The sequence below is a fragment of the Cherax quadricarinatus genome, chromosome 38 (assembly GCF_038502225.1).
Source record: "Cherax quadricarinatus isolate ZL_2023a chromosome 38, ASM3850222v1, whole genome shotgun sequence".
Taxonomy (NCBI): Eukaryota; Metazoa; Arthropoda; class Malacostraca; order Decapoda; family Parastacidae; genus Cherax; species Cherax quadricarinatus.
Window position 1 is genome coordinate 15,718,933 of NC_091329.1, and position 12,241 is coordinate 15,731,173.

The 12,241-nt window shown below is 38.4% G+C and overlaps 1 protein-coding gene across 1 annotated transcript in view; it reads right to left on the minus strand.

The window, feature by feature from the left end:
• The window catches only part of Ubqn (ubiquilin), a 76,893-nt gene that overhangs the window by 61,374 nt on the left and 3,278 nt on the right, over positions 1-12,241 (minus strand). Inside the window, exons 2-3 of the mRNA XM_070092128.1 lie at positions 2,185-2,266; positions 101-522 (exon numbers count right to left, since the gene is read on the minus strand). Coding sequence (XP_069948229.1) covers positions 101-522; positions 2,185-2,266 — 504 coding nt within the window. The remainder of the gene's footprint in view (positions 1-100; positions 523-2,184; positions 2,267-12,241) is intronic.

Sequence of the window (12,241 nt, forward strand, 5' to 3'; positions counted from 1 at the left end):
GTCCCCACAGCTGCATCATACAGTTTGTTATTACATTAGCATCCTTCTAGTTCTCTTACAAATGAACTCAGATTACTGAAAAGAATATGCGAATGCTTACCTCCATCAACTGTTGCATCTGTGGATTGGATGTAATGATGGCCCGCATATATTCTGGGTTATTCATCAACTGCTGGACAAAAGGATTATCCATTATCTGTCTCATCATCTCTGGGTTACCGAGCATTTCCCTTTGCATACGTTGCTGCAACTCCTGGAAGTTTGGGTTACCCATCCCCATGCTTCCTAATCCACTAAGACCTCCAATACCAAGTCCACCTAAGCCACTCAACCCAGCGAAAGGGTTAGCTGTGTTGGCCTGATTGTTTGATGCAGTATTTGAAGTTGTGGATGAGGAGCTGGAGTTATTACTAGAAGCGGTAGAGGGGCGATTGTTAGGCTGTGTTCCTCCACTTCCTCCACCTTTTATTACTAAATGTACTGTCAGACCATCTTTAATGTTGTGCTGATTCAGTTTTTCACCTGTTGCAAAATTACTGGGATTCAGACAAATACATTAAACTTTAACATTATTTATTCAAAAGACACTTAAGTTTGAAATATTTTAAGAACAGCAATTAATTTTTTTGAATTTGCCAAACAAGCAGGGTGACTGGTATAAGGTTTGCACATCCAATATGCAGTGATCTAATAAATAAAGGAAAATTAATAAGCTCACCTCTATTCTGCCAGCATTTTTTTAAAACTGAACAAATTAAGTGCAAAAAATTGTACAAGTTAATGAGCTTACTAGCATATTTACAACAAGAATTGCACAGGATATAGGATAAAGGCTAACAAAAAGAGTTGAAGAGCAACATTGATGTACAATAATTTTTTTTATTATTACTGATGATAAATAATAACGACAAATCAATAAGATGTTCATTTGGGTATCATTATTGCTAAAATGGTAATCAAGATAACCAAGTGTTGCCAATGTATCTCTTTTCATCAAGAAAATGCTTTACTGTAGACATCTGATCAGTCAGGTTAGGGTACATAAAGTGGACTACATATGCTGATAGCACCAGTAGCCTAACAGATCAGGCCATCAATCAGGAGGAATGGTCTGGGACCAGGTCACTTGACAATGATTCTTGGGATTAACAGGTTGCCCAGGACAAGCTTTACTTAACTTCATAAACACCTCCCAATTGAAATACTGTATTGTCTACACTAAAGGTTTGTCTCTGCATGACTGACACTATGCTACCATATATTACCTGAGCAAATTAAGATGGAGAATAAAAAAATTAAGCCAAACAAAAACATACTAGATACAAAATGTACTACCAACAGTATTTAAGAAACACTGGTGCAGAGCAAACTTTTATTGTGATTATGTTTAGAGAACACTGTCACATGAAAAGTCTGCTCTGCACCTATCTTTACAACAAAAACACAGGCAATTTTATACAGTACTTTTAAGTGTCTTAAGGGCATTCCCTAATGCCTAGGGAATGGGAGGCATTCATGTTTGCTCTAAGGAAGAAGAGGTTAGCTCCATTCTTTGGATCACGAGTCCTTCACCAGCATCAAGATACCTTCATTGAAGGGACCAGTCAACAATATACAAGGCAGCTGGAGACAGTGACCATCTTGTGCCATTTGTCAGGCACATTTTTTGTTGCTCACACTAGTGTAATCCAATAACTTACTCTACTGAGATTCAAGTATGTACTGAAATTAGGTTAGTAAATCAATATTTACCTGAAGTGCTATGAAATTTACATGCTTTTATAAATTATGTAAGTTCATTATAGGTAGGATTTCCCAAGAGTAATACATAACAGTTTTAACATAAGGGAAATGGTTATCTCATAATATACATACTGTACTGTATGGATGTAAATGACAATCTAACTGTTGCCAAAGAGGTGCATTATAAAATGTTTCTCACATTCGTAGGGAATATGGGTGGTTAAATTCACGAGAAGGGAATAAGAGCTCATTGACAGAAAGGGTTGAACAAGTTACTGTGTTGCCTGTACATGATGTCCATAAAGGCAGAAATATATGCAAAGCAAATGTAACAGATTTTAATTTTTAAAAGAAAAATCTGATGGCTAAAAAAAAAAAAACATTTCTTTTAGATGTATACACAGAATAAAGTTAAATGATATTTTACATAATAAAACTTACCATCTTTCAAAATTTTACCAGCAAATATAAGACAGACTTGCTCCAGAGATGCATTAAACTTTTCACTGACCACTTCTCGTAACTGAAAAAAAAAATATGTTTAGACATATTAAGTGGAGATGAGAGAAATGAATGATATTCATCTTCAGACATGCAATATAAAAGAAAAACATACTTTTAAAAATCGTCAAGTGTAATAATCCAAAAACATATGCTGACATTTAATAAACTGTATAACTGTGGCTTTGTTGGTAGCATCCTACGAGCCTTGAGGTAGCGGCAGCGGCGGCAGCAGCGGCATCCTACCAGCTCTTCTTCCTCAAAAAACATCGCTCATCAAAACTTGTGATGGCCTAAGTGAAAGTTCAACTACATGAACCCACATAGACCACAAAATGACCCAAGAATACTAAGAATGTAACCCAAATCTTGACAAAATTAGAAGATCTAAGGAAGACAGCCCTGCTAACCTAAACACTGCCTCCGCTGCCAGACAACCACTTAACCCAAGCTCCGAGAAAACAAGCCTTCTCCATTGCTACACAGTATCTACTTCAGTGATACTATGAAAGGATATCGCAGAAGAAACATCAGTAATAAAAGAATAACAGCAAGGACCCTAGAACTCAACTTGTTTACCCAGCAGGACGCCGGTGTATCATCAACCCCCCTCACCACCGCCACCCAGGGAACAACAACAACAAACATGGCTGACTCCCCCTCCAACTCCACTCCCTTCAAAGGATTCACCCATGATTACTCAGGTATGATTATTCCTGACAATATCAAGGACTACATCGTTGCTCTAGAAAACGAAATCAAAGATATCAAAGCAACACTCGAGCGACGAGAATCCAAGATAACCAACCTCGAGAACAAGATCCAAAACCTTGAAGAGATGATTACATCGGGAAGTGTTGACACAGAAAATACTCTGAAAGCAGCTATAGCCAGTCACACTGAACAAATAACAACAATAAATATGAAGGTTGAAGAAGCAATAAAGGACTGGAATCAGAACATGCACACTCGACTAAATGAATACCTCGATTTCCAAGACGACAAAACTGAACAAGATAAGTTGTCTGATGCAGTTATAATAAACAGTCCACACATTCCAAGTGACATAACCCAAGCACAGTGCAAAGAAACTGCTGTCAGGATAATACAGGACCACGTACAAGTCATCGTGCAAAACAATGAAATCAAAGAAACACGTTTGCTAGGAAAACCAGGAAGTAAACACAGTATAATGATCCGACTTCATTCATACGATAAAAGAAAGGACCTAATTAAATCAGCAATTACAATGAAAAATGGAGTGTACATAAATGATTGTCTAACAAGAAAACGTCAAAACTTTCTGTTCAGGCTAAGAAAACTTAAACAGGAAAACAAAATACATGTACATCAGTGTTTCATGCGAGATGGGAAAATACTAGCAAGGAAAACATCAACAGGACAACAATATACCATCTCAAACGAACATGATTTCTCTACCTTCCTTAGAAAAGCTGACATTTCTGTAACAGATTAGATAAGTGCCCTTAATACATATATACGTGTGGTGCATATAGTGTACGTTACTATTATATTGTGCATTATTATTTTTATTATTTTTTCATCACTAGCTAATGCTAACTACCTCCAATACTTTATACTTCTTTCTTACTGCTATTAATTGCTCATAATTTTAAGTTACAAGTCAAATCTTACTCCAAATTAATATTATTCATTGTTCTTACCTGTCCATTTAATTTTGTTTACCACTACTTGTTTTTTTAGTCACTTTTTATTGTGTGTGCAAATAGTGTATATTCCAATTACTTTTTTGCAAGTACCAAAACTATCTTTTGCTAGCTAGTACCAACTACCTCATTTTTTTACTTTTTATTGTGCAATAAACTGCTCAACTTATTTAATATTACAAATCAGATCTTACTCCTAAACCAATATTATTTCATAGTGACTATCTGTCCATTTAACTTTGTTTACCATTACTTAATTTTAGTCCCTTATATATTTTTTCCTTTATTTTAGCTTTATATAACTACCTTAGTTCATATATTCACAATTGTTAAAATAATCAAGGTGCTATTCTCAGGTGCTAAAGTGTAATAAGTTCACTATTTTGCCATTATATTCCAAAGCTCATTTATTTGATTACCACTTTATTGTTCACCACAACTTATATTAGTCCCTTTTATATTATAATTTTATATTATAATTCTAACTTTAAAGAATTACCTTTAAAGTACTACCTACTATCATATTCCCAAGCTCCATTATTTGATCATCACTATTTGTTCACCACAAATTATTTTAGTCCCTTTTATATTGTCTCCTTTATTTTAGCTTTAAAAAACTACCTTAGCTCATTATTTTTACATTTGTTAAATAATTCAGGTGCTATTTTTTAGCTTCAGAATATTTACTTTGTTTTATACTTAATTCTAACTATAGATTCACTATAAATCTTATGATTACAAGCATTGATCCTGATACCAACCTCTTATTGAACGACTTAAATGAATCAAACAGTTACTGTAATTACTACACAGCAGAACAATCAAAGGCACTTCTCAGAGCCAACAAAAACGTAACTGTCTTTAACTACAATATCAGATCTTTAAGCAAGCATTACGATGACCTCATAGCATTACTAAATTCCTTGCATGCCAATATGTCCATCATTACACTAACTGAAACCTGGCTAAAGCCTGATACTACAGATGTCTATGCCATTCCTGGTTACACAGCCATACATAACTGTAGGACAGATCAACAAGGGGGTGGCACAGCTATATACTACTCAGACCAACTAGAAAGTATCACTAATACTTGCACAAGGGATGAACATGGGGAATATATAATAGCTAAATTCAAATCCAAATACCTACAAAAACCTCTCACATTGATAAACATCTACAGAGTTCCACAGTCAAACATTAGCCAATTTAGTCAAAACCTAGGAAGTATGATAACTGATGCACGCATGAACAAAGATCACTTACTACTCTCAGGTGACTTCAATATAAATCTCCTGCAAGACCAGGACCCACACGTTACTGAATTCACAAACACAATGAGTAACTGCATGTTGCTACCAACAGTAACAAAACCTACAAGAGTTACGGAGACTAGTGTTTCCCTACTTGACCACATCTGGACCAACACCATATCCCCTTTAAAATCAGGCATAATTACAGATAATAACACAGACCACTACCCTACTTTCCTCATAACAACTCTTGGTAAAATACCCCAAGACACTACTAAAGTCACCTTCAGACTTCACAATGAGGCAGCCATTAATAACTTCACAACAGTAGTAACAAACATTGACTGGCACACTGAGCTAGAAATCTATACAGATATTGACGAATGTATTAATAATTTTCTAAAAAAGACCCAATACCTCTATAACAAGCACTGCCCTAAAAAAACTAAACAGATGACAGCTAAGAGACTGAACAGTCCCTGGCTAACACCCAGCATTCTCAAATCCATAAATACAAAGCACCGATATGAAAAACAGTACAGAATGGGTCACATAACCAGAGACCAAACAAAACGTTACTCGTCAATCCTAACCAGCCTGATAAGAAGGGCAAAAAAATTGTATTATGAAAACAGATTATCCAACTTACGAGGTGATATAAAAAAGACCTGGAAAACCCTATCAGAAATTCTGGGAACAAAAAAGATATCACGAAATAGCGAAATAAAATTAGCAAAATCAGATGAACCCCAACTCCCACCAACAGAAACAGCAAACAGACTCAATGATTTCTTCTCCACTATAGGACAAAACCTTGCCAATAAAATCCCAAGCTCAGATACCCCACCAAATGACTACCTCACTGGCAACTACCCGAACACACTGTTCCTAGCTCCGACTAACCCATACGAAGTCTCCCTTATTATCAACGCACTAAAAAACAAGGCAGGAGATTTAAATACCTTACCACCCTTTATATACAAAAAAGTGTCACAAGTGCTATCACCAATCATTGCAACACTCTTTAACAAATCCATTGAATCCTCCACCTTCCCTACAGTTCTCAAAATAGCAAGGGTCACCCCAATCCATAAAGGAGGAGACCAAACAGAGTTGAATAACTATAGGCCAATTTCCAATTTACACCCTCTCTCAAAAATCTTCGAAAAATTAATTCATAAACGAATCTACTCCTACCTCATCTCCGAAAACATACTCAACCCCTGCCAATTTGGATTCAGGCCTAATAAAAATACTAATGATGCTATTATACACATGCTAGAACATATATACACTGCAATAGAGAAAAAACAAGTCCCACTGGGGATCTTCATTGACTTACGTAAAGCTTTTGATACAGTTGACCATGACTTGCTCCACGTAAAATTGTCACATTATGGTATAAGAGGGCACTCCCTCAACTACCTCAAGTCATACCTCAGCAACAGAAGCCAATATGTGTATGCAAATGGGGCAACCTCTTCTGCACAACCAATTACAGTTGGTGTCCCACAGGGAAGTGTCCTTGGCCCTCTTCTCTTTCTCCTATACATAAATGACCTACCAAATGCTTCGCAATTACTCAAACCCACACTATTTGCAGATGACACTACATATATCTTCTCTCACCCGAGCCCAGTCACGCTAGCCAATACATGTACTGTAAATACCGAATTACAGAAAATATCTACCTGGATGAGGACTAACAAACTTACAATAAACATTGACAAAACCTACTTCATTCAATTTGGTAACAGAGCTACAGATGTCCCTCTTAACATAATGATAAACGGATCACCTATCACAAAGCTAACAGAGGGAAAATTCTTAGGAATCCACCTTGATAATACTCAAATTTCATACACATATACAACAAATTTCTAAGAAAATTTCCAAGACTGTAGGCATACTATCGAAGATACGGTACTATGCTCCACAGTCAGCCCTCCTGGCCCTATATCACTCTCTAATTTACCCCTATCTCACCTATGGAATTTGTGCATGGGGCTCAACAACAATTAACCATCTCAGACCACTAATTACCCAACAAAAGGCTGCAGTTAGAATGATAACAAATTCTCACTACAGGCAGCACACTCCACCAATATTCAAAACACTCAACCTACTCACCATACAAAACATCCATACTTATTATTGCACTTATTACATACATAGAACACTTAACTCTGATATTAACCCTCCCCTCAAACATCTCTTTGCCAACCTCAACAGAACACATGACCATAACACAAGGCACAGATCACTCTTTGATGTTCCTCGTGTCCATCTCACGCTATGCAAAAACTCAATGCACATAAAAGGCCCTAAAATCTGGAATTCATTACCTGTAAATATAAAAGAAACACTACCTGTTTATAAATTCAAGTCTCTTCTCAAAGATCACTTACTCACCCAAAACCAAATAAATACTGAATAACTGAACCTTATAATTTGTATATCTTAAATGTTTCTCACAATTATATCACATTAATGTTAAACCTAAAACCCAATCTAACTTTATTATTTTTTTAAATACACTACCTAACAGAATACTCCATTCGACTGAATGTACAGCAATGCATGCAACCATATGACCTGTCTTTGTAATACTCATTTGAGCTTTATAGTTATCTGTTTACAATAATGTTTTATCACTGATTTCATCATTGCTTAGTTAATCTTAAGTTAATTTTAAGCCAGCCCGTAATGCTATGCATATAAGTGGCTTTGGCATGCTGCTCTTACCTGTATTTTTTTTGTACCTCTGTATGTATGCTCAAATTACTAAATAAATAAATAAATCCTCAGATTACACAATGACGGTCCAGGATTGAACCCCAGCACTGGACATGTTTCCTTACACACACACACACACACACACACACACACACACACACACCTAGCCATATATACTAACCTAGCCGTGATATAAATTATGTTGTTGAATTACTCACGGTTTTCTTTTAACAAGTCACCTAACCTGTCACTGTATAACTCACCAGCAGTGATTGAAAAGTCTGTCACTACCAGACATCCCTAAGAAATCAGAGTACTGTACAGTACATACTTCAAAAGAAAATTTCTAACTTTACACTCTATGTAATTGTTCAGCCTCTCCTCACTTAACAATGGAGTTCCATTCCTAAGACCATGTCAGTAAACACTAAGTGAGAAGCATACTGTAATGGTAGTGGTTTGTGTCAACCATCTTTGATACTGTTTTAATATCACCTTTGCACCATTTATAACAATTCTGGCATATTTTTAAATGTTTATGCAGTAATGTACTATATATTGTAATAAACAAAATGGAGGAAATCAGCTCTAGTATACATTATATAGGTATGTATACTGATCAGGGCCCGTTGTAAGTCCGAGGCGTTGGTAAACGAGTACGTCGCTAAGTGAGGAGAGGCTGTATTTGCAAATATATTTTTGCATACAACAGGATTTCAGAAGTGGGTTAATTACAGTATGTACAGTAAAGCTTCTCCTCACTTAGCGAAGTATAGTGGACCCCGGATTATGTTGTTGGATTTTGTAATATTCGGAATAAGTAACATTTTTTCGTCAAAATGTTGGCTTACTGATCGTCACTGAACTCTGCATTAGTCATTCGTTCCGAATGTGCCTGAGCGGTCCAACACACCATTTACAGCCAGTGTGCCATTGTTTATCAGCCAGTGAGGATGATCCCATGCGTTCATACTACAGATCTCCCTCAACATTCGCGAGGGTTAGGGGATCAAGACCCTCGTGAATGTTGAAAAATCGTGAATGTTTGGTGCCCCAATATATTGTAGGGAAATATAATACAATACTGCAGGGAAATATAATACAATACTGCTTCCTTAACTTGTTGAACCATGAACAATCATAAAATACATGAAAACGTCGTAAATTGTACTAAATACATACATGCTATTTAATAACATGTATGTTATTAAATACCACTGCCTCCACCATTGCCTCCACCACTTCCTCAACCACTGTGAGTCCCTACTACCCTCCCTCCGACCCCCGCAACTGGCAGTCAGCCCTCCCACCACTGTGTGGCGAGTGTTTTGTTTGTTCATTATTTGCTATTAAACTACAGTATAAATAATGTAAACCCATTCATGACTGCATATTGGAATGGCTATTCGGACAGGTATTGGACGGTGACAGTGTGTTTACTCTTGAACACAGCAAAGAATCAAACATTTCTGCTACTGCTAATAATAACAATAGTAATAATAATAATAATAATAATAAATACGATAGAATTGAAGAAGGAAATTGCACAAAAATACGAGGGAGTGGTTGACACATCTTCAGTGTGGCTTTGTTTATGCTGGAGTGAGCATTAGTCTCCATGCTCTTCCAAACATTTCACAATAATTCATTGTGTTTGGTGCTTGTAGGTTGAGTGCGACTGGAGTGGTAGAGGCAGTGGTTAAGGAAGCGGTTGTAGTGGGTGAGGTAGTGGTTGAGGCAGTGGGTGAGGCAGTGGGTGAGGCAGTGGGTGAGGCAGTGGGTGAGGCAGTGGGTGAGGCAGTGGGTGAGGCAGTGGGTGAGGCAGTGGGTGAGGCAGCGGTTGAGGCAGCGGTTGAGGCAGCGGTTGAGGCAGTGGGTGAGGCAGCGGTTGAGGCAGTGGGTGAGGCAGCGGTAGAGGCAGTGGGTGAGGCAGCAGTTGAGGCAGCGGTTGAGGCAGCGGTTGAGGCAGCGGTTGAGGCAGCGGTTGAGGCAGTTGGCGAGGCAGTGGTTGAGGCAGCGATTGAGGCAGTGGTTGAGGCAGTGGGTGAGGCAGCGATTGAGGCAGTGGTTGAGGCAGCGGTTGAGGCAGTGGGTGAGGCAGTGTTTGAGGCAGTGGGTGAGGCAGTGGGTGAGGCAGCGATTGAGGCAGTGGGTGAGGCAGCGATTGAGGCAGTGGGTGAGGCAGCGATTGAGGCAGTGGGTGAGGCAGCGATTGAGGCAGTGGGTGAGGCAGCGATTGAGGCAGTGGGTGAGGCAGCAATTGAGGCAGTGGGTGAGGCAGTGGTATTTAATAACATACATGTTATTAATAATACATGTTATTAATAATGTGTACTATTATTATTTATAACATATATGTTATTAAATACCATTGCATGTTATAAATAATAATAGTACACATTATTAATAACATGTATGTTATTAAATACCACTACCTCAACAACTGCCTCACCCGCTGCCTCAACCGCTGCCTCACCCGCTGCCTCAACCGCTGCCTCTACCGCTGCCTCTACCGCTGCCTCTACCATTCCAGTTGCACTCAACCTACAAGCACCAAACACAATGAATTATTGTGAAATGTTTGGAAGAGCATGGAGACTAATGCTCACTCCAGCATAAACAAAGCCACACTGACGATGTGTCAACCACTCCCTCATATTTTTGTACAATTTCCTTCTTCAATTCTCCCTCGTATTTTTGCACAATTTCCTTCTTCAATTCTATCATATTTTTTATTATTATTATTATTATTATTATTACTGTTGTTATTATTAGCAGTAGTAGAAATGTTTGATTCTTTGCTGTGTTCAAGAGTAAACACATGATGTCACCGTCCAATACCTGTCCGAATAGCTATTCCAATATGCAGTCATGAATGGGTTTACATTATTTATACTGTAGTTTAATAGCAAATAATGAACAAACGAAACACTCACCGCACAGTGGTGGGAGGGCTGGCTGCCAGTTGCGGGGGTCGGAGGGAGGGTAGTTGGGACTCGCAGGTGGCGGGAAACTTAAATATGGCTTGGCAGCTGGGAATTTGGCGGCTGGAAATTCGCGAATGTGTGAAGCCCGCGAAAGTTGAAAACGCGAATGTTGAGGGAGACCTGTACATTTTGTATTATGTATTCCATTCTTTTTAGTGCTTGTAGCTGCTAAATAAGCCACCATGGGCCCAAAAAAAAGCTTCTAGTGCCAGCCCTTTGGTAAAGAGGGCGAGAAACAATATAATTCAATAAAGACATCATTGCAAAATACGTATGAAAGTGGAGTGCGCGTCGTCGAGCTGGCCAGGTTGTATAGCAAATCCCACACAACCATCGCTTCTATCATGGCCGAGAGAAAGGAAATCAAGGAAGCTGTTGTTGCGAAAGGTGCAAATATGCTTACAAAACACATACATTATAGATGAATGGTTCAGAGATCCGACAAGTTGATAAATTAGACACATGTTGATAAATTACACACATGTGCAACTCTTGGGTATCTTTATTGAGGAAACGTTTCGCCACACAGTGACTTCATCATTCCATACAAAGGAGAATTGTGAAGAACAGGAGAAGAATGAGGTAATCAGTCCCTCAACCTTGAGTCGATGTGGTCAGTCCATCAATCTTGAATAGAATACAGCATATGTGCCGAGAAGTAGTTTATATACTGTAGGGAGGAGAGGTGCAGCAGACGTAGGTGGTGTCACATTTGTTCAATGTGGAAGTAGGTCGTGCCCAAGGGTTAGGCAAGCGAAGAATTCCCAAGTATGTATTAAGATCCCAAGAAGTTGCAGTGTCTGACAGGATTGTAGATGAATGGCTCAGAGAACCGACACTTTGATAAATTAGACATGTGCAACTCTTGGGTATCTTTATTGAGGAAATGCTTGCCTAACCCTTGGGAATGACCTACTTCCACATTGAACAAATGTGACACCACCTACGTCTGCTGCACCTCTCCTGCCTATGGTATACATGTATAAGCTACTTCTCGGCACATATGCTGTATTCTATTCAGGATTGATGGACTGACCACATCGATTCAAGGTTGAGGGACTGATTACCTCATTCTTCTCCTGTTCTTCATGATTCTCCTTTGTATGGACTGATGAAGCCACTGTGTGGCAAAACGTTTCCTCAAAAAAGATACCCAAGAGTTGCATGTGTCTAATTTATCAACGTGTCGGTTCTCTGAGCCATTCATCTAGACACATGTGCAACACCTGGGTATCTTTATTGAGGAAACATTTTTGCCACACAGTGGCTTCATCAGTCCATACAAAGGAGAATGGTAAAGAACAGGAGATTGAGGTAATCAGTCCCTCAGCCT